The following is a 23243-nucleotide window of genomic DNA, read 5'->3' as shown; positions in this document are numbered from 1 at the left end:
TAATAACATCGCTGCGAGATCTAGTGAGAAACATTCACATAGTTTGGCAGGAATAGTAGGCTATAAGGCCTTCAAGTAACATTACATCGGTTTTATTTTGAAATTATGAATACAATGCCCTCAAATGTCAATCTTAACTAAAATAAACATTTGTTTATAACTACTACAATATTACATTTAATTTTTTCCAAGGAGCTGTTTTGTTTTATATGCTCCTAAGAAGAGTCAATTATAGCTCCAGAATTGCTCAAAGTAAAAAGAAATAATATTTTATGATGCTAGTTTTAATTAAAAAAGAAGAAAAATAAATAGCCTAAATTAAGGAAATTTCTCTGGCATTTCTTTCTTTTTGCTGTATCGAAAACGTAGCAAACCGTAACACAAGTGTATCGTATTGAACTGAACCGTGAATTTTGTTACAGCCCTAGTGGTAAGTGATAAATTACACTGGATAAAATAGCTCCACTTGTCTTGTACAAATGGTGTAATTTTGCAGCAGGTATAGGCTAGAAAAAAATGTTTATGTTAGCTACCTGCCTGACGGCAAATGCTGCTTGTAACAAGTCACCATTAAATCTGGGGGGGGGGGGGCCTCCATGTCCATGTCCATGTCCATTTTGCTTGGGGCCCCCAAAACTCTTCAAACGGCCCTGCACGTGATTGATTTGAATCTATCCTAGAAAAAAAAATATCTCAGTCAGCGCCGCACAGTCCTGACAATGGCAAATAACAACCAAACAAGACTTCTTTATTTTTGGCAGAACACGAAGAAAGATAAATTTTAGTTGTTCTGAAACTGTTAGGTGAAAACTACGGGAGTAAAACTAACTTTTACCTGCTTAAATGAAATACCAGAAGATATCTGAGTGCAATCTGAGTCTCATTTCGAAGCCTGCATCCTCCGGAGGTTGACCACACAGGCATCGACCTCTGGGAGCTAGACGGTTCGGATGATTGATGTGGAAGTCCGCCAGTAAGGATGAGTCTATAGGATGTCATTACGGCTCACCCACAATCTTTCCTCAGGGCCATATCCTAACCATTCCACCAGGTACTTGAGAAGGCCCCCCATTGTCGGGAGTCCAGGATGGTTTCCACACGATAGATGTTGTCCTCCTCGATAATCTCAGGTGGAGGAAGAGGTGCGTCATTTACACCAGACCCTGTGGAAGAAGGAACCAGAGGATTATAGAAGGGTTTAAGGAGTGTCACGTGAAATGTGGGTGAGATGCGATACTCAGCAGGTAGTGCAAGATGGTAGTTGACTTCGTTAATCTCCCTCTCGATGGTGAATGGATGTATGTAGCGGGGAGCTTTCACAAGGCAGACGAAGATGGATGTTCTTAGTTGAGAGCCAGACCTTTTGTCCCGGAAGGTAAATGAGAGTGGCAGATCATTGTGCATTGGCCTGGCTCTTGTGTCTCCGTACTGCTCGCTGGAGATGGTTGTGAACTGAGTCCCATTCCCTCTTGCTCTCCTGAAATCAGTATTTGACAGCTGGGATGTCTGATGGCTCCCCTGACCAGGGAAACGGGGGAGGCTGGTGCAGAGTATGCACTGAAAGGGTGGTGGATTGACGGAGAGAGTTCTGTGCATACTCATGCACAGACCGCAGGTATCTCCCAATCTCCTGGATCTTACGTTCAGTCTGACCGTTGGTCTGTGGGGAATATCCCAATGAGATGCTAATGGAAGTACCCAGTAGTTGGAGGAAGGAACGCCAGACTCGGGATACTGGGGCTCACGGTCTGAGACGATATCTTCTGGTAGTCCGAAGTGGCAGAAGACATGATGGAACAGTGATTCTGCAGTCTCTAATGCTGTGGGTAACCCCTTCAAGGGAATAAGCTTGCAGGCTTTAGAGAATTTGTCGACAACTACCAAAATGCAAGTGTATAATTCCAATAGAAGGAAGATCAGTGGCAAGTCAATGCCAAGATAAGACCGTGGACAGTTGGCTACTAGTGGAACCAGTTTACCAGCAGGAAAATGACAAGGAGTTTGTGAGATGGCACAAACTGAACAGGCATTGACGTATCGGGAGACATCCTGAGTCATTTCAGACTAGCAAGACTTGTATGCCCACTGACAGAGCAGCGAGACAGCGGTTGTGGCCAGTGGTGGAGTGCACCAGAAAAGCTGGAAAGATGCCGTTCTTTCTTGGAGCGAAGGCTTATGTGGATGGGATGCAGATTTGAATACAAGATGACAAATGGAGAACTAATGAATTTGCTGTTTTAGAGGACAAAGCGCCAGAAGAGAAAAAAAAGAAATGAAGGCAGATTTCTCCCTTGAAGTTCGACAGTTGATGTGATGTATTCATGAAATTTATGTGTTCTGGTAAAAGAAAAAGAAAAAACTGAAAACTCTAGGTTGTGCTGGACAGTTAAAACAGGGTCGTGGACAGTTATTGTCCCAGCGTTTCATTTTTATATTCTTATTCTCTCGTTTTTATTTTCTCAATACAAACTAGATGTACCGCATGGCGGTACAAAATATGACCGCCGCTCAGGCCTGCACTGGCTTTCCACAAAAAGAAATGACGTGGAGCAATTTGGCTGTATTGCGTGTTTATGTATATACCTAAAAAAAGTAGTAGTATGTGCATGTCTGTGTGTGTGTGTGTGTGTGTGTGTGTGTGTGTGTGTGTGTGTGTGTGTGTGTGTGTGTCTGTGCGTGTATGTATGCGTGCGTACATGTGTGTGCGCGTGTGTGTTTGTGTGTGTGTCTGTGCATGTGGATTTGTATGTGTGTGTGTATGGGTGTGTGTCTGTGCGTGTGGATGTCAGTGTGTGTGCATGCTTGCGTTTGTTTGTATTCCTGCATGTGTGTGTGTGACAGTTAGGGTTGCCAACTTCAGAAAAGGAAAATGCGAGACAATCGTGGTTATTTATAGGAAAATGAGGGACACTCAAAATATTTGTACTGTATATCACACAGTGTACGTCATTTCAGTGTCTGCAGTTAAGTTTGTGTTTAAAAGGTTATCAGACATAAACACATTTGTATTGCTTAACCTATTTATGTATTTAATTGTAAAAATAATTTTAAGTCATACATGAAAAAAGTCACATTACAAACAAACCATAGTTCAAAATAACAGCATTTATCTAAAATAGAAAGCTTTTTTAACATTATACACTAGGCTTACAGTTCAAAAGTTTGGGGTTAGTAAGATTATTTTTTGGGAAAAAAAAATAAAGAAAGTAATTGCCTACTTTTATTCAGCAAGGATGCATTACATTAATCAAAAGTGACAGTTAAGATAATGTTACAAAAGCTTTCTATGTACTTTCTAAAAGCTTTAAAACATTAATAATAATCAGAAATGTTTTTTGAGCATATTATTCCCTCAGGTAGATTACATGTTTTCTTGCGTGGCTGGATGTTAGACTCATTAACAATAATCACGTTGTTTGCATTCGCCAAAATTGATTAGCCGAAATCAAAACGTGGACAGTGAAAGGAAATTACCGTTAGCGCGAGACGAGTCCGGCTTGAAGCGGAAGCGACCAGACGGCAGAGGATGTTCGCAAATCAAACAATGATTTGTCTCAAAACAGTGATTAAAAAAAGCTGTGCTTGGATGATGACAGGTGTCCGTGATCTCAAGTGTCGTGGTCAGCACTGCTGCTGTTGCTGTTGTATCAGTCAGTGGTTTATCAGCTTGTCAAAAAACGGGACACGGGAGGTCAAGCAAGGGACAAATAAATTAGGCCCAAAATGCGGGACGTCCCGCCTAATTCGGGACAGTTGGCAACCTTAGTGACAGTATCATCCTAAACCAGCAACCCTTCGCTCAACACCACCATCTACAGGCCGATGAGTGTACAGTCACTAAATGTGCACATAAATGAATTTATTTTATACCCCCCCATGGATGAAATTCTACGAAACTTAGCATACCCCCAGAGGATGTCAAGTTGATCATACACATGAAATATGGTGCAGTTCTGAACATCTCCACTGAAGATAGGGGCGATTAAAGCAGAATAATATTGCTTTTTCACTTTTTATGGGAGGGGCGCAAATCACAAATGAGTGATTATGGGCTAGGTTGATGTGGGCCCTTAAGAGCAACATACCATAAAATTTTCTTCATCCTCGGTGACACGGTTCAGGTAGTTATTTAGGAAAAACTGCATTTTTGGGGTTTGGGGGGGGCCAGCGCGGGGGGGGGGGGGGGGGGGGAGTGGCCCCCGGGGACCAAACGAAAATTTTCCGTAAAAGTCCAGTGGGGCTACATGCCCACCAAATTTCATGTTCCCCGGTGTTTCGGTGTCCCTGGTATCGTTGACGAAAAATTCAGTAGATGACGAAAAAAAAAAAAAAAAAACTTTGACAATCCCTATATGACCGCTTTCGCTAGCTACGCTAGCGGCGGTCATAATTAGGCTGTATAGAATGTTTTATTTTTTAATTAAACAGAAGGGTTGACCGGGAGTTGGTGTTCTTATAATCCAAGGTATGGTAATTGTTTAAATTATTTCTAATCCTGAATTTTTCATTAGTTTCTCTTGGGGCCTCCGCAAATAAAATAAATGCTTTTTTTCTTGAAAGATAAAATGGCTCATTTTTATTAGCATAATTCAAGGGCTGATCACAATTTTTCAAAGAGCCAGTGGTGTCAGGACAGTTATGGTACAAATAGATCAGCAGAGGTCGCTATTCTAAAAGGAAATTTCAGGTGGGAAATTGTTCACAATGAGAGTGATAATAATGGAAGGTGGCTAATACTCATAGAGGACTCATACATGCAATATATTATAGCTAATATTTATGGTACTAATTGCAAATATTCAAATATGTTGTTACTTTATGAATTAGAAAAACAAATTGCAGACATATCAACTATGAATGGCAAATTTATACTTGGGGGTGTTTTTAACGTGGTCCCAGAAAATAACTTGAATAGTTGGCCTCCCAGAGGAGCAAAATATGTTGTTATTATTATTATTAGGGTTAGGTTGGGGTTAGGGTTAGGTACTTCTTGATGTCTGGCGAAAAATTAACCCCCCAAAATGTATGTATATACATGACAAAATAGTGATTTATCATTGCAATCTTGTATAGATTTATGGTTAATATCAGAGGAGTTGACACCCTTTAGACAACGTTACTATTGATCCTACAGTTTTTATGGACCATAAATCTATTCACATTTTTATCACCATTAATGAAGTAGAATACTGGATTTGAAACACTTACTGTATTTATTATTAAATGATGATTTTAAGTGTGAAGTCTTAAGAATAATTGGAAAATATTACTGACTAATACTAGTAATTAAACAGGTTAATTACAAACCAATATAGGCTGCATTGGGATCTTATGAAATATAAAGTGAGGAGTTTAGCCATTAAAATGAGTAAAAACGATTGGCAAAAATAAACAAGTCAAAGATGCAAGCTATCTTCCAAGAGTTTGGTGTCTTTTGTGATAAAAACACATTTAAAGGGATAGTTCACCCAAAAATTAAAATTCTGTTATTTATTACTCACCCTCGCTTTCTGTCCCTCTATGTAACTGCTTTGCAGGAGCACTTTAGGGTGAAAGAAACATATTAAAGCGTATATATCACTGTATAATGTTATTAAAATGGTAGTATGTGACATTTTACTGCAGTGGGGATGTTGCTATGATTATGAATGAACATAAACTGAAGTTTTATCTGAGTTTGGAATCTGACACCAACACTTTTTACAGATATTTTGGTAACACTACAATAAGGTTTTCATTCGTTAATATAAGTTTAACAACATTAGTTAACACGGACTAAGTATGCACAATACTTAAGCATTTTATTAATCTTAGTTCATTTTCATTTTGACATTTACAAATACATTATTAAAATCAAAAGTTGTATTTGTTAACATTAGTTAATGCACTGTGAACTAACAAGAACAAACATTGAAAAGTTGTATTTTTATTAACTAATGTTAACAAAGATGAATAAATACTGTAACAAATATATTGCTCATTGTTAATGTTATTTAACACATTAACTAGCCTAATTTTAACAAATGAGACCTGTAAAGTGTTACCGATATTTTAAACTGCTGCGTGAACTCTGGCAACAACATTTGTCAAACCTATGTGCTTGAAAAACTAATGCTTAAGATTTAATATTGACCTCACAATATCTATTCCTTTATATAAAAGATGCAGTTCAGTGAAACACTCACTTCTATAATTCACATCCGTTAAAGGATTGTTAGGTTGCATAAATTAGGTCAACCAGAACCGTAAACACTTCCCATAACACCGAATGTACTTGTTACATCATAAGAAGAATGGCATCTATGCTAATGTTAGTCTCTCTGTCTCATTCTTATCCCAAGGTCACTGTAGTCAGCCAGATCTAGTCCATATCCAGACCAGATGGTGGACCTGCACCCTCAGATGACCACAACAGCCCTGAATGCCAGACGAGAACATCACAACTAGACAAGACCTAGAAACAAATGCAGTGAAGACCTCATTGACACAACAGTTCTCGGCACAGTCATCGGATCAGATCCACGAGAACCAGACCAGTCCTCCACACAGACCCAACGGCCAGCTTCAACTCCCCTCCCACCAACGCCAGCATGATCTTATGAAGGTAAAAGAGTAGCAAAACTCCAGAGCATGTAGATGTGAAATTGAGAACTTGTACAATACATATTTGTACTTGAAAACCTGTTGAATGTTGAGATTTTCACTCAAAGACAATAGTCACAAACCTGTATTCTGAATTTGAAACTGCAGGCAAGAAGTCACAAATGTGTAAAATACCATTCACAGAAATACAATGACAGAAGCAAACTTGTATTCTTTCATTCGCAGTACGCTCTGCAACTTCTCAAATCTGCCATTGCTATTTCAAATCTCCACGCATTGACTTTGCAACTATTTTCGTGATATATTAGATGTGTAACTAACTTGTGCACTTGCAAACTGAGTGGCGGTGAGAGTGAAAGGCGGGGCAATTAAAAAAATTGCAATGGCAGATTTGAGAAGTTGCAAATGCCTAATTGAGGTTTTCACATTGGAGGTTTTCACATTGGAGCTATGAGTGTAAATTTTATTGTACAAGTACAAATATGTATTGTACAAGTTCTCAAATTCACATCTACGTGCTCTTGAGTTTTGCTACTCTTTTACCTTGATGTAATCTTTTCCAATCTTCAAGCAAAAGGAGCTGAATAAAATACTCTGAATGATATCAATCCACAATCTGACTTGTGAAGCGGCCTGAATCCTAACACACACGTTGTTTGGCCAGAGGAGAACTGCCCCCCTGACTGAACCTGTTCATCTTTCTTCATTCTGTCACCTGATGGAGTTTGGGTTCTTGCCACTGTCGCCTCTGGTTTGCTTAGTTGGGGACACTTATTCTTAACATTATTGATCTGCCTGCATTGACACCATTATATGAGAACTGAACTGAGCTGGACGATGACATCACTGTTTTCTGCAGAGCTGCTTAATAATGATGAAAATTAACTATTTTTATAATTGATATACTTTATAAAGTTATTGAACAGAACTGAATCAACACTGAACTGAATTCAGCTGAACAATGACACTATTTTCTTTTTAGAGCAGCTTTGCAGCCAAATTGAACTCTGTTTGCATCATTGATCATTTTCCTGTTCATCCCCGTAAAGCTGCTTTGAAACAGTCATTACTATATAAAGCGTTATAGATTTAATGGTGACTTGACATTTGCAAAAGGAATTTATTTAGTGTTAAAGAGAGTGAAAGAGAGTTTGTGTGTGAAAGAGAAGGATGTTTTTCTTTTAATCATATACAGTAAATATAATTTACTTGTTATTTTGTGGTTTAAAAATTGTGTTGTTAATAAATGTTAATATAGTGTATTTGTTCTTTGTTAATACGTTTATATTAAAGTGTATTTGTTAATTTTATAATAAAAACCCTTAATCTTTTTAAATGGTAGAATTTGTGTTTTACTGCCAGTTTCTGAGCCACATCTGGCCCGGGGACCCAGCCGACTCTCAGCCAGTTCTGTCTTACAGTGCCTGGGCCAGACCTGGGCCATATCAATAAATAAGAGTCATTTTACAGGGTGTGGGTCACATCTGGGCAAGAGGAAGTTGTTTGAGTCCGTTTTCAGTGTGTTGGGCCAGTTTTGGGCCGGGGACCCAGCCAGAACTGGGCCAGAATTGAAGCAAGGATGAGGCAAAATTTTGCTATCTGGGACATATGATATGCTTTCCGTGAAACAGGCACAAGCATAAATGAATCGCATCGCAATTCAGTCCATTAGTATTTGTTGCATTCAGTGTGAAATGCCTGTGTGTTTAAATTATAGGTTCAGCATTTCTCATTTAAAATGTAATGGTGGAAATGTGTTATCACAAATTAAAAAAGTTTACACAAATGACTTTCATGGTATTTTTAAATGTGGCATAAATCCAACATTTTGATTCAGTCTTTACTACAAAAACACAAATAAACTAACTTATCTAAAAAAAAAAAAAGTTCACGGTTAAACATAAATAGTGAGAGATTTGTTTCTGATTCACTAAAAAGAACCGAGTCATTTGAGTGGTTCATTTTGGTAATCGTACAACAGTAGTTGCTCTGCATGTTTAATTCGTTAAAAAAGAACCTGCTCGAGGCATCGGATTAAACTGCTCGGGGAGTCTCTGCTCGGGGTGTGTGTTTAGCGGTGTTGTGTGGTGGTGCAGCTGAAGAAGTAATGCGTCTGCAGGAGACTGTCAGTGTATTTAAGAGGAAGAATGCCGGTGCGAGAAATGCCAAAGTAGGAGAAAGAAATATTCACAAACAGAATTATTACAGAGAGAATCATTCCGTTGCGTGATGGGGAATGGGCTCTGCACCAAGAAAGCAGGTTCTCCCAGGTAAAACGACCATTTTATCGGCTTTATGTTTCAAAAACGAGACGTAGCCTAGTTTAAAATATCCATTTAGACATTAATTTGAATTAACTTAATTTTTAACTAGCCTACTGTATGCAATATTGTTTGTCCTGCTGTGTCAGATTAGGTTAATCTATAATGTTTTTCTTCTGACGTAAATTTCCCAGTAATCCAATTTAGTGTGCACTTGTGTGATTAGAGAAATAAACAAACACACTAAAATATGACATTATGATAATGTAATGGTAAATATAGCCTACTGTAAAATATTGTATATTATGGTGAATCCATTTTCGATCAATAGGCTACTCATTGTAATAGCTAAGCAATTAAATTCAAACTTTCAATATAGTGATAAGGCTTATATTAATTAATGGGTGGTTGCACGTCACTGTTAATAATTTGTAAAATGCTTATAAAGAAAGATAAAACTGTACTGTTTTCTTTCTCACAGTAGAGGAGTCTCTCAGCAGTGATTCATCGGCATTATCATCTTCACCACCACCTTCATCATTTAATAATTCTGCTGTACCTGTGATCATCATCACAACTCCATCTCGAGAAAACCTTTTGGAAAGGCCAGTGAGTCTGAAAATAGAGGAAGCTAATAAAGAGCCCCGGCCCATGGGAAGTCCTGTGGTTGTTGGTCGAGGTCGTTTTGTCAAAGGCACAGTCTGATTTAATGAGGTATGAAATTAAAAAAAAATGTTAGTTAACGTATTCTAGTCATGGTAGTAAATGTTACCGAGCTAATGACTTGTTTCCATATAAAGTTATATTTCCTTCAGAGGGTCAGACAGTTTCAGCAAGCAGAATTCTCCACTGAGAGACATTCAAATCGCAGGACTGTTTTATTTTGTACTCAAAACAGTTCTGTATTCATTTCAAGGACTGGTCCAAATACAAAGCCAATACAAGCTTGGCCATCCACTAATGTAAAAAGTAGGCTACGTGACAGCGTTGTCTTGAGTGCTTTTTTAGAAAGCTGAATTGTGTCTAAACCAGAATAATAAAATAAAAATAATTTAGACACATAGCCTGCCGTCTGCTACCCTCCGTCCATTTTATACACCTTACTTAAATTACCATCAATCCCTTGTTATTCAAACAACAAAAAGGTATACCTTGAAAGGAAGTTATTTTTATAGGCCTTTCTCATTATAATGAGAAAGGCCTATAAAAATAACTTCCTTTCAATAAACAAATAAATCAATTACAAATACTCTGTCTTGAAGTCGCTTTTTTATTCAGTATCTGATTGTGCTAATGTACTGCCTGATCTCCTGTATCAGCGTCTTATGTTTATTTTCAGTTATCATATTTACATTTGTGTTGTGCGAGAACATAAACTCACTAAACGCTGACGGTTGTCCATGTGGACGTTCAAATGAGCGACTGTAAGCTTTCACGGAGTTACCCTTCCGCTTGTTACTTGAGCTGTACGAAGTTAGATTTGCTCTGTCTTTACCTATTTTTTACAGTCTATGGTCTTTACGTGAATACTTACAGTAATGAAACGTTAAAGTGTCATATTAATCATTAATCCGGACGAATCTGGAGTGATTGGAGATGGAAAGCACAGCAGAAACAGATCTAGAGCCTTTAAAGCTGAAATCTTTAAAAACAAACAAGACGTTTGTAATACCCCACAGTGAACGGGTAAGACCTGCTGTCTTTTAAATATAAGCTGTATTTGTATTATAAAACAAGAGTAACATAAACATTTATTGCAGTAATTGTGCGTGATGTGTGTGTGTAGTTGGGGAAATGCAGGAGTGTGAAGGAGTACGAGAAGATGAATCGGATTGGAGAGGGAACATATGGAATCGTGTGTGAGTCTCACAGGCAGGACTAAGTTAATAATGCTATCAATGAAAATATAATGCATCATTATGTTTGTGATGTGGCATACAGAAATATAATAATTTCTTGATTGAGTGATTGATGTGGTTTTACAGACCGAGCACGTGATACAAGGACAAATGAAATTGTTGCGCTGAAGAAAGTGCGAATGGATAAAGAGAAAGATGGTCAGTTTGATACTTTAAAGGAAAATAGTTAATCCAAAAAAATAAAAATATTTTGTCAGAATTTATTCACTCTCATGTCGTTTCAAACCTGTATGGTTTTCGTTTTCCATGAAACACAAAAGAAGATCGTGAAATGTTTTCTTAGGCATTCAATGAAAGTGGACCATATAGCATTAATCTGAAAGCAATTTTGTCCACATAGGGAAAAGAAGAAACTGCAATGGTTCTTGCACGTATACAAGTAAATTTATTCACAATACACAGCTACATGATATCTATCCTTACTGTGATAGAAAATTACTAATTTTGTGGTCAAGTCACCTTCATTTATAGAACGTTAGCGCTTTTAACAATACATATTGTCTCAAAGCAGCTTTACAGTGATAATAGGAAAGTACAGTAACATAGATTGTTTTGGCTTTACAGCAGCTCTAGAAAAAAGTTATTGTCCAGCTAAAGTAAGTTTTTGATTGATTCACTTCCATTGTAAAAAATCATTAGCCTAGTTATTAACTTAGGGACCGTTTTACAACAACACCACTTACACAACACCGTTTTAACTGAAAACAGAAAACTTTTAATGTGTTCTGGCCATTCATTTGAACGACAGCAGTGTTTTGTGCTCTAGAATGCAAACTTTGAAATAGGGTACAAGGTACAAGTTTTGAAAAATTTTCAAAACGTTATCATCTCTGTGTAAACTTCAAAAGCTTGAACCTGGTATAAAATTAGAGGTTGAAGCATTCTTATCAGGGAGCTACGGTAGTATTTCAGTCTTTTAATTCCCCAATTTTAAATTGATATTGTGATATTTATCTTTACCAACACCAACACCGAACATCATCTTCTCCAAAGTGAATCGCATTTTTGAGGGCCTATTAAACATGTTCGAAAACTCACAAAACTTTGCACAGGCATCAGAATTGGTGAAAATGTACATCTGATACGATCTGATACGTTTCAGAATTGGGTGGGGCAAAATGGCTTGTTTATGTTTATTATTTATATTTCTTGGATCTAGTAAGCACTTTAGCAGCTGCACCAAATGGAGCTTATTTATTGAGCTTGCAGAACAGCAACCCAATAAAGCATTGCAATAATCTTGAAGTTAATAAGAAGACATTGATAAGTGGTTCTACAATGTGAATATCAAAAGCAAATTGCTATCAAGCACAACATATTTACATTCTTAGCTGTAGAAGATGATGTAATGAAACAGCCATCAAGTGACAAATTCTATTCTAGCATTTTATGTTTACATGTGATTATGTGGTGAAAATCTTTCCCAGGGAAGCAGATACTGTGAAATACTGATCCCTGTGGCACTCAGTTGTGCTTGATCAGGATCTAAAACGGGTGCAAAACTCAGTTCCTGGAGGCCACAGCCCTGCAGAGTTTAGCTTCAACCCTAATTAAACACACTTGATCCAGCTTATCATGTCTTTCACCCTTAAATGGCACTTTTGGAAGGGGACACCATTTATAGTGGTGTTCCAAAGAAAGTGAACAACCAAATCCCTTCCTCAATTCCGTTAGCAAAGGGAACATGTGTTGGTCACTCACTTCAAGGAAGTTATTTAATCGTTTGTGGTCTTGTGACCCAGGAGGGTGAATCATCACGATTCATTTTAAATCTAGATTATTGTGGGAGAGTTGGAGTTAATGTATAAACAGAATAATTTAAGTTGTGTTGTTTTGGTGTGATGTATTACACACATTGTAGTCATGCATTTCATATTAAGTTTTAAAAGGTTTCATAGGTACAGTAAGAAATGTGTTTAATGCTTTATGTAAAGTGCTTAAAGGGGTCATCGGATGCCCATTTTCTACAAGTTGGTATTATTCTTTAGGGTCTTCATGTAAAGTTTGTAACATACTTTGGTTTAAATTCCTCAAATGTTGTGTAAAACAACACCCTTTTTACCTCCCCAAAAACAGCTCTGTTCACAGCTACTTGTCTCTTTAAATGAAAATGAGCAACTGGAACACTTTTTGTGTGACCGGCTGTGAATAGTGTGTGTATTGTAACAGGCCAATGCAATTGGCCTTGAACTTGAACCTCTGACGATGACGTCACTGGAACACACGCTTGTCAGAGGCTACAGTTGTGTCTACAGTGTAAAAAGGAAAATGAGCGTCACTCAAGGTTTCTCTGTGTTCACTGCCCATGCCTGAATAAGACACACACCAGTTTTGCTTTGCGTGTTTGGGGGAAGAGCATGCTGCTCTTGCGTTGGAGCACGGAGATTGTGATAACTGTGAACTGTTCAGTTAGCCTAGAAATCTAGACGCACCCTAGCGGAAGCAAAATGTATTTCGCAGCCAGGGGGGTCTAGCAACTCTCAATAGACCTTCTAGCTGCAAAAACCTAAATTGGGTCAGGCCAATCACGTCGTGTCTGGAGTAGGCGGGGGCGGGCTTAACATATCACGACAGAGTTGCGACGGTTACCTGCTGCTACTTGAAAACAAAGAATGGCGGCTGCTGCTGGAGAACAACGGTCTTTCGAATCAGCTTTGGCTGCGACTCTGGAGGACTTGGAGTTAAGTTTTTCTTTGAGAAAAGAGCAAAGAACGGCACTTAAGTCATTATTAAAAAAAGGAAGATGTGTTCGTCGTTTTGCCGGCCAGATATGGCAAAAGTTAAATCTATCAACTAAGCTCTGCTGTTGGGAAAACGCTCTGGTTGGTTGAAGCGGTGTCCTATTGCGTGCAGAGGGAATTTGAAAGACAGCCATTTATCCCGCCCCTCGGATTGAGCCGTGTCCATGGTGAGTTTCCAGACCTAACATCTTTATGTAGGTCTGGCTTGCCAGGCTACTGTTCAGTTCTTCACGCTCGCAAGTCGATCTGGCTGAGTACGCCCCGGCGCCTCTTCGATTCGGGCAGAGGACAGTGCATCTCTTGTTTCTGCCGAGATGGGTTATGAGTCCGATTACACTGGCCCCAGAAATGAGAGACCCCCTTGATGAGTTAACTTGTTCATAAAAAGAGGCATTTCACAGCGAGTCAGACTGGTACAAACTTGCAGTGCACACCATGGATGTGTTACAGGCATACCAGGCTGATCTAATGAAAGATTTAAGCACAGCCTTTCATCCAGACTGTGTTTACCTGTCTGATTGATATTTGGCTGCATTTAATGCTGAGGAATTAAATGATGAATACGAAAGTAGCTCAAGCTAGGGTTGTCAGGTCTGCAGTTTTTCGAGTATCGGCTGGTAACGATCCGATATCAGTGCAGTGATTTAAAAAAAGAAGGGAAAAAAAGTAGAATTTCTGTACATCTGTGTGTTGAACTGACAATTACTCTTTTGTGTGTTAAACATCATTATAAAGAAAAACAACACATGAAAAAATTATATACTCACCATATATTACAAAATACGATTATAAACTAGATTAGTGGGAAATTCAGCAGCAAATGTTACTGTAGAAAAATCATGAGTGAACAATAATTGTATTACATCTAAACATTTAGTGGAGATGAACAAATAAAAGTTAATAAGTGTAGCACTAAATCTGTTAAAATGTTTGTATTGTTGTAAAATACATTTACGAAAAACAAGTAAATATATTTCTATATAATATATAGCCCTACTATAAAATTAAAAGACATTTCTTTTAAATGTATAGCGCAGCTGTTTAATGAGGCAGAAACATATTATAGATAGGACAGAAGAAAGGCTGATGCGCTTGAAGCAACATGGAATCGCAGCGGTTCGCATTGAAAAGTTTAAAGCCAAAAGGGAAGAGCTATTGATGCGTAGTGTATTATATCAGTGCAATAGTTTATGTAGCCTTTTCTTTTAACAGATTTAAATTTCAGTTACTGTGTGCGTGAAGAACAATTCATAGTGTTCTCTACTCCAGTGCTTTGATCTAAAAGATACCTGGGAGAAAGTTACATGAACAGCAATAAACTCCAGCAAGATAAAGTCATTTTATATCATAGACTTTTCGCTTTTGGGGGTGAAGCTTACCAATACCAGGTTCTTCCATTCAACCTAGCCTCCCCGCACATACACAAAATGCATGGATGCACCTCTGGCTCTGCTGTGACTCCAGGGCCATCCACATTTTGAATTGTGTAGACGATTGGCTGATACTGGTCCAGTCTCAAGAGCTTGTGCTTCAACACCGAGATCGATCTTCGCTCATCTGGTCTCTCTGGGGTTGAGACGCAATGCCAAGAAAAGTGTTCTCTCTCTCGCCCAGAGGCCAAAGTAATTAGGGTTTAAATGGTCAGACACCATGCGGGCACAACGGTCTCCCGCTCGTGTCGAGACCATTTTTAAACATCCTAAGCAACATCCTGCTACGTCAGGACATTACTGTTCATCAGTCCTAGCAGCCCATGGCAACTGCATCAAAGGTGATCCCTGGATCCCTGACGCATGAGACTGCTTCAGCTGTGGCTCAAAGCCAGGGGATTTCATCTAAGGGCCAAATAAGGGCAAGGGCATGCACTGAGTGCTTTGTGCCCTTTCTAAAATCCATGTTTATGGACATTCACATGCTGAACGCTTCTTGCACTTTATAAAATTCATGTTTATGGTAAGGGTTATGCGCTGCAACATCGTTCCCTTTCTATGCGGCTCAGACCCCGGTTCCTCACCTTGGGTCCCACTCTAGGTGCGTGTTGTCGTCGCAAGATGCTAACGACAGACACTTCCCATATGGGCGGGGGAGCGGTCTTAGGTGGCCGTCCAGCCCGGGGATCTGGTGAGGTCATCATCTCGATTGGCACATGAGTTGCCTCGAATTGATGGCTGTATTTCTGGCCCTGAAGTACTTCGCACCAGTAAAGGGACTACCATGTCCTAGTGTGGGTGGACAACACTACGGAAGTCACCTACATAAACCTCTGGGCGATACTGAACAGGAGGGACCTTCTTTCTCAAGTTCAGGGGACCTTCATGGCAACTGAGGGACTCTGGGCTTTCAGCTGATGTCATAGAGACCACTCTCAGTGCTAGGACCCCCTCCACGAGAAGAATCTATGCCACTAAATGGGGTGTCTTTGAAAGGTGGTGTACTGCATGTCATGCAGACCCAATTAACTGCCAGGTTGCTTCAGTACTGGAGTTTCTGCTGGAGAAGTTATCATCCCCTATTGAGGGGTTGGTTGAGACCACATTCGAACCTCTAGAGTCAGCACCTGACAGGCTTTTGACACTAAAAATGATTTTTCTGATGGCAATTACTTCACTGTAGAGAACTGGGGACTTGCAGACTCTGTCGACTTCACCATCCTGCTTAGACTTTGCCCAGGGAATGGTGAAAGCTATTCTACATGATCACCCTGACTACTCGACTGTACATCCAATCACTCTTGAAGCTTTCTGTCTGGAGCAGGGGAAACTTCACTGACTGAGTCCAGTCCGTGCTCTTCAGACTTACGTCCACCGCACTAGCCAGTGGCGGGAGGCAGAGCTTTTCATTTGCTAAGGGGGTCGTAACCGGTGAGCGGCTGCCACCAAGCAAACAATGTCACACTGGGTGAGAGATGCCATTGCTCTAGCCTATGAGGGCCCATTCTACCAGGGTAGAATGCTTTGGCAAGGGGCGCCCCCTTTTAACAAGTACAGTATGTGATACGACAGGCTGGTCCTCTCCGCATACATTTATAAGATTTTATAGTTTGGATGTTCATGCTACTAGGGGCTCACAAGTCCTTGAGTCAACATCCCAAGCTCATGTCTGAGACCTTTTGCGTGCTTGTGAGCACACAACCATGAGGGGTCCAGAAACAATCGATTTTGGGCTGTCCCATACAAAAGATGACCAATCGTGGCAATTTTTGTGGTCGTTGCAACTAAATGATGGTCCTACGTTGTACATTGAGAGAGGTTCAAAGACGGCTGTTGTCACGATCCTGCGAGCAAAGATAGCCTGCGATCATTTCCTGACAATGTCAGAAATTTAGCATGATCATCTCACAGTGTGTTGCTGCCACAATCTACGACAAAATGCAAAAATGAAATGGCGTATTGATCAACGCGACATGACGCTTAAACTTAAAACTACTTACCTAAAGCTCTATTTACAAAATTGGCATTCCACGTTGGCATCTTTTCCCTAGTCAATACCGCATCCATTTATTTAATTTATAATTTATTTAAATTTTCATAATTTATCATTTTATTATCAGTCGTAGCCAGTAGGTGTAGGTGTCAGTAGGTGTCATCACGGTACAATCTACATACATGTTGCACCCAAGTTTATTAGATCCATATCGTATGGTGTGATTTGTAATGATCTTAAAGGATTACTGAAATCTGTCTGTAGTTTATAGCAGGCATCAGATAAGAGAGACATATAAAATGTGCAGAGTGATGGGTCCCCAGGACCAGCATTAAAAACCACTGATCTAAATTGATGCTGTTTCTAAGCAAAACAAATTAACAGTTTTTAAGTTTTAATTTGTAATACTTCTACTTTTTTGTAATAATTTTTATAAAAATGGGAGGTTTTAGATTGGCCTATAATTAACTAATTCTCCAGGATCAAGCTGTGGTTTCTTGGTAAGGGGTTTTATTACTGCCAGCTTGAAAGTTTTTGGTGTGTGTCATAAAAGATAATGAAGAGGTCATATTAGAAGAGGATTTAATGTGAAAGTGAGAATGGAAGTTTGAGAGTCAGGACTAAAGGCAAGATTTGTAAATTTGTGTCCACACACAATGCTAACCCTAACTTCAGAAAATTTGGAGTATAGCACACACGCCATATGGATTTCTTTTATGGTGCTTTTTGTCCTTGTTGGTGTCTGATAGCCCCATTGTCCATTTATTGTATGAAAAAGAGCAGCTTGGGCATTTTGCTAAATTTCACCTTGTGTGTTTCATGGAAAAAGTACAGGTTTGAAATTAGTATATAAGGTTGAGTAAATGATACATATTAAAGGGTTAGTTCACCCAAAAATTAAAATTCTGTCATTTACTCACCCTCATGACGTTTCAAACCCGTAAGACTTTTCGTTCATCTTCAGAACACAAATGAAGATCTTTTTGATGAAATCTGAGCACTTTCTGTCCCTCCATTGACAGCTACACAACAACCACTTTACACTTCAAAAAGTTCATAAAGAGATTGTAAAACTAATCCATATTAATTGAGCGGTTTAGTCCAAATTTTCTGAAGATATGATAAACGGACTTAATTTAGGCTTTTATTCAGAAACATTGATCAGCAAACATTAACAGAAGCTCAACCGAACCTGCTTGACGTGCAAGAACAAACTTCTTGCAGAAGCTCAAATGTGCTGAATGAACCTGAATGGTTGTTGCACGTCAAGTGAACATGCTTAAGCTTCCGTTTATCACAACAGATGAATGTTTATAAGTAAATAAAAGCCTAAATTCAATCTGTGCATCATGTAAAGCGATCAAATCTCTTCAGTTAACTGCTCAATTCAGACGGATTCATTTTACGATCACTTTATGAACTTTTTAAAAGTGTAAAGTGGTTGTTGTGTAGCTGTCAATGGAGGGACAGAAAGCTCTCAGATTTTATCAAAAAGATCTTCATTTGAGTTCCGAACATGAACGGAAGTCTTGCAGGTTTGGAACGACGTGAGGGTGAGTAATGAACTATCCCTTTAAGTGTAACATGAACCAATTATTTTTATAATAATAAAAAATACAAATATAGTTAATAAACAATACAATGCAAGAAACAGAAACCTTGTATGGTGTTTATTTTGTTTATGTATGTTTAGGGATTCCCATCAGCAGTTTGAGGGAAATTAACTTGCTGATCAGACTGAGACACCCAAACATTGTAGAGCTGAAAGAGGTGGTGGTGGGAACCCATTTAGAGAGGTGACTAAAGAAAATATAAACTGTTCATTCACAGATATAAACAGAGTTGTATGAAATGTATTTGTAATTAAGTTGACACTTGTTATACCTTGTCTTATTTCATAACGCCTTATTTTTAACATCAGCCTCTTTCTGGTGATGAGTTACTGTGAGCAAGATCTCGCCAGTCTGCTAGAGAACATGCAGTCACCTTTCTCTGAAGCTCAGGTGCGTTTGATGAATTACCTTATCTTCATACACTGAAATGCTCTGCCATAAGTCTGAAATCAGAATATGTTTTTAAAGACATGTTAAGAATTCTCTATGAGAAATTTGACTTTGACTTGAAAAGTTAAATGCATACAGGTATAAAGAAAGAAGCAACAGTCTGCGGCATGTGTATGGTTTTATCAATATGAATGTGCAATACAGTTAAGGATTATCAAATTAGTCAAATGCATACTATGGTTTCAACTTGTGCCAAACCAGAATTTCTGTCATTTAGAATTTTTGAAATAGACGTGCTTTTTTGAGCTCTTTCCTCTGGCTAGAGCATTAGCAGTTTTCGAAAAGTCCTTAACTGCATCCCTCTTAATAAATTGCAGTTCATCTTTAATTCAAGTGAACAAGCGCTTCGACTCCATCTACAGAACGGGCAGAATACACAATTTCGCTTTATAGTTCATAAGGAGTATGGCGCTCATCATCATGGGTGTAAATACGCTAGGCATGGCCCAGTTTCTGGCCAACGTGTGTATAAATTCACACACAAGAAAATTCATAAACATTAAGAATTCATTTCAGTGATGTAATTATCACAAAGCAGTTAATGTTGCTCACGTGTGCATACAATAATATTAGTGCATATTGGACATGATTCTCTATTTATCTTTACATTTTAGTAAATTATGTTAGATATAATAAATTATGTCAGGTATATAAGCACAGAAAGTTTGTATGCATGCTCTTCTGCTGGCATACGCATAAGAACATTTTCACATCGGTTTTAAAATCCCATTTTGTTCCTCACTTTTGATGCAGGATGGAAGCCATGGAATTTAGGATCAAATCTGATTGTATGCGTGTTTATAAAGGAGCTGTATTGATCTTTTGTTTGCTTTTCACAGGTGAAGTGTATAGTTCTTCAGCTGCTTAAAGGACTGGAGTATTTACATCACAACTTCATTCTTCACAGGTCAGAGCGTACTAATATTAATTAAAGCTTGTTCTGTTCAGTAAAGACATTTCAGGTCTATTGCTTCAACTGCACAGTGAACACTGAGTGAAAAATAATTTTCTTTTCTTCTTTTAAGAGCCCCTGCTACTGAGTGTTACTGTACCTGTCAAAGGATTCACCAAGGCTGCATTTATTTAATCAAAAATACAGTAAAAAGAGTAATATTGTGAAATGATTACAATTTAAAATTATTGTTTTCTGATTGAATACATTTAAAATGTAATGTATTACTGTGATGAATAATTTACATGATGACTCCAGTCTTCAGCGAATTGGCGAATTGAAGAATGCTTACCCTGATGGATTGTTTATTGTCGCTGGAGATTTCAATCATGCGAATCTCAAGTCAGTGCTTCCTAAATTCCATCAGTATGTTGACTTTGCAACGAGAGGGGCGAACATGCTTGATCTTGTTTACACAAACATCCCAGGCGCGTACCAGGCGGAGCCCCGCCCCCAACTCAGCTATTCAGACCACATCTCTGTTTTTCTTATTCCAGCATACAGGCCGATCGTCAGGCGCACAAAACCACTTCAAAAACAGGTGAAAATTTGGCCAGCAGGAGCCATCTATGCCCTCCAGGACTGTTTTGAGTCTACTGACTGGCATATATTTAAAGTAGCTGCAACATATGACAACTCTACCAACTTGGAAGAATATACATTATCAGTGACCAGCTACATTAGTAAGTGCATTGATGATGTTACCTTCTCCAAGACCATCACCACACGCTCTAACCAGAAGCCGTGGATGACTGCGGAGGTGCGTTCCCTGCTGAACACACGTGACTCCGCCTTCAGAGTAGGTGATAAAGCGGCCCTTAGTACTGCAAGGGCCAAACTGTTCCGGGCCATCAGAGAGGCAAAGCGCATGCACGGTCGGAGAATTCTAACTCATTTCCAGGACAGCGGCGACACGCAGCGTATGTGGCAGTGAATCCTGGCCGTGACCAACTACAAGACACCATCAGTTGCCTGTGACAGGGATATTTCCCTCCCAGATGCGCTGAATAACTTCTATGCTCGGTTTGAGGCACAGAACGACGTGGTGGCGAGGAAGACCACCCTTGCTCCCAATGATCAGGTGCTCTGTCTCAACTCGGTCGATGTGAGGAAAACCTTATACAGAGTCAACCCGCGGAAGGCTGCGGGACCAGATAATATTCCGGGCAGGGTGCTCAGAGGATGTGCAGACCAGTTGGCGGATGTTCTTACCGACATCTTTAATATCTCTCTGAGCAGCGCCGTCGTTCCAACATGCTTCAAGGCAACCACCATCGTCCCCATAGCTAGGAAGTCTTCAGTGTCTTGCCTCAACGACTACCGTCCCGTTGCACTCACATCGTGTATTCGAAAAGTGCTTCGAGAGGCTCGTCATGGGCCACATTAAGATCCAGCTGCCTGCCACACTAGACCCACTGCAGTTTGCGTATCGTCCTAACCGCTCAACCGATGACGCCATCGCCACCACTCTTCATCTGGCCCTCACTCACCTAGAAAAAAAGGACTAATATGTCCGATTGCTGTTCGTTGATTATAGTTCAGCATTCAATACAATCATTCCTCAGCATTTGATCGGGAAGCTGAAAGTACTGGGCCTGGATACCTCCCTCTGTAACTGGATCCTTGATTTCCTGACTGGGAGACCTCAGTCAGTCCGGATTGGGAACAACATCTCCACCACCACCATACTGAGCACTGGGGCCCCACAGGGCTGTGTACTCAGCCCACTGTTGTTCACTTTGCTGACTCATGACTGTGCAGCAAAGCACAGCTCGAACCATCTTATCAAGTTCGCTGATGATACGACCGTGGTGGGTCTCATCAGCCAGAACGACGAGTCAGCGTACAGAGAGGAGGTGCAGCGTTTAACGGACTGGTGTAAAGTCAACAACCTGTTGCTGAATGTGGACAAAACTAAGGAGATGGTTGTTGACTTTAGGAAAGTACAGAGTGACCACTCCCCACTGAACATCGATGGCTCCCTTGTGGAGATTGTCAGAGGTATCAAATTCCTTGGTGTTCACTTAACGGAGAATCTAACCTGGTCCATTAACACCAGCTCAATTACCAAGAAAGCTCAACAACGTCTCTACTTTCTGCGAAGGCTGAGAAAAGCACACCTCCCACCGCCCATACTAACAATTTTCTATAGAGGGACTATTGAGAGTATCCTGAGTGGCTGTATCACTGCCTGGTTTGGGACTTGCACCACTGCGGATCAAAAGTCCCTACAGAGGATAGTTAGAACAGCTGAAAAAATCATCGGGGTCTCTCTTCCATCTATCAAAGACATTTACACACAACGCTGCATCCGCAGAGCAACCAGCATTGTGGGAAACCCCACTCACCCCTCATATAGTTTCTTCAATCTCTTGCCATCTGGCAGGAGGTACCGGAGCATTCGGGCCCGCACTACCAGACTGGGTAACAGCTTCTACCCTGAAGCAGTTAGACTTTTAAATACCCAAGAACTGATCAAATAAACACACATTCTGTGTGTTTACTATGTGGTATTGAACTTTTTGCACATGCCCGGAATTGCACTTAAGAGAACTTTGTCTATTAATTTTAATTCAGAGAGTGGTATGTTTACATTTTACACTTTAGCAAGCACAACAACACCTTGGCACTACCATGAACTGTTCGGCGCTGCTTTGTCTTTTTATTGTGCCTTTTGTCTTGTCTTTTAGTAAATTATTATATTGCACGTTTTTATGTGCAATTTTTATCTAGTCTGTGTAGCTTATTGTGATTTGTGATTGTTTTTATTGTTTTCTTAATATAGCACTAAGGTCCTGGAGAAACGTCATCTCGTTTTGTAGTATACTGTAATTGTATATGAATGAACGACAATAAAACAACTTGAACTTGAACTTCAGTGTCACATGATCCTTCTGAAATCATTCTATGCTGATTTGCTGCTCAAGAAACATTTCTTATTATTATCCATGTTGAAAACAGTTTTTGCTGCTTAACATTTTTGTGGAAACAATAAAACCATTCAAAAATATGTGGTAAGAATAAAAAAAGAGAGAATTTACATTTAATGTAATGTATTTAGAAATGTATAAATACTATTATCTAAAGTGACAATAAAGACATTTGTAATGTTACATAAGATTTCTATTTAATAAAGGCAAATAAATGCTTTTAATATTAAGCAGCACAGGTGTTTTCAACATTGATAATAATCAGAAATGTTTATTGAGCAGCAAATCAGCATATTGGAATGATTTCTGAAGGATCATGTGACACTTTTTTCTTTCTTTTTTTCTTTTTTT

The 23243-nt window shown here is 39.3% G+C and overlaps 1 protein-coding gene across 3 annotated transcripts in view; it reads left to right on the top strand.

Moving 5' to 3' along the window:
* Window positions 1-8545: 8545 nt before the first annotated feature.
* Window positions 8546-23243, top strand: part of cdk10 (cyclin dependent kinase 10) — a 29941-nt gene continuing 15243 nt past the window's right edge. Inside the window, exons 1-7 of one of the 3 annotated variants that reach the window (XM_081356585.1) lie at window positions 8546-8873; window positions 9346-9578; window positions 10651-10723; window positions 10850-10921; window positions 18641-18743; window positions 18869-18950; window positions 19850-19917. In XM_081356585.1, the coding sequence (XP_081212711.1) occupies window positions 10687-10723; window positions 10850-10921; window positions 18641-18743; window positions 18869-18950; window positions 19850-19917 (362 nt within the window). In that variant the 5' untranslated portion in view covers window positions 8546-8873; window positions 9346-9578; window positions 10651-10686. Of the gene's footprint in view, window positions 8874-9345; window positions 10551-10650; window positions 10737-10849; window positions 10922-18640; window positions 18744-18868; window positions 18951-19849; window positions 19918-23243 lie in introns of all 3 variants that reach the window. The other 2 variants (XM_081356586.1, XM_081356584.1) reach the window with 2 other exon arrangements.

Source organism: Scardinius erythrophthalmus (genome assembly GCF_964197995.2).
Source record: "Scardinius erythrophthalmus genome assembly, chromosome: 24".
Taxonomy (NCBI): Eukaryota; Metazoa; Chordata; class Actinopteri; order Cypriniformes; family Leuciscidae; genus Scardinius; species Scardinius erythrophthalmus.
The sequence above is the reverse complement of the archived record's forward strand: the minus strand, read 5'-3'. Positions and strand labels throughout refer to the sequence as shown.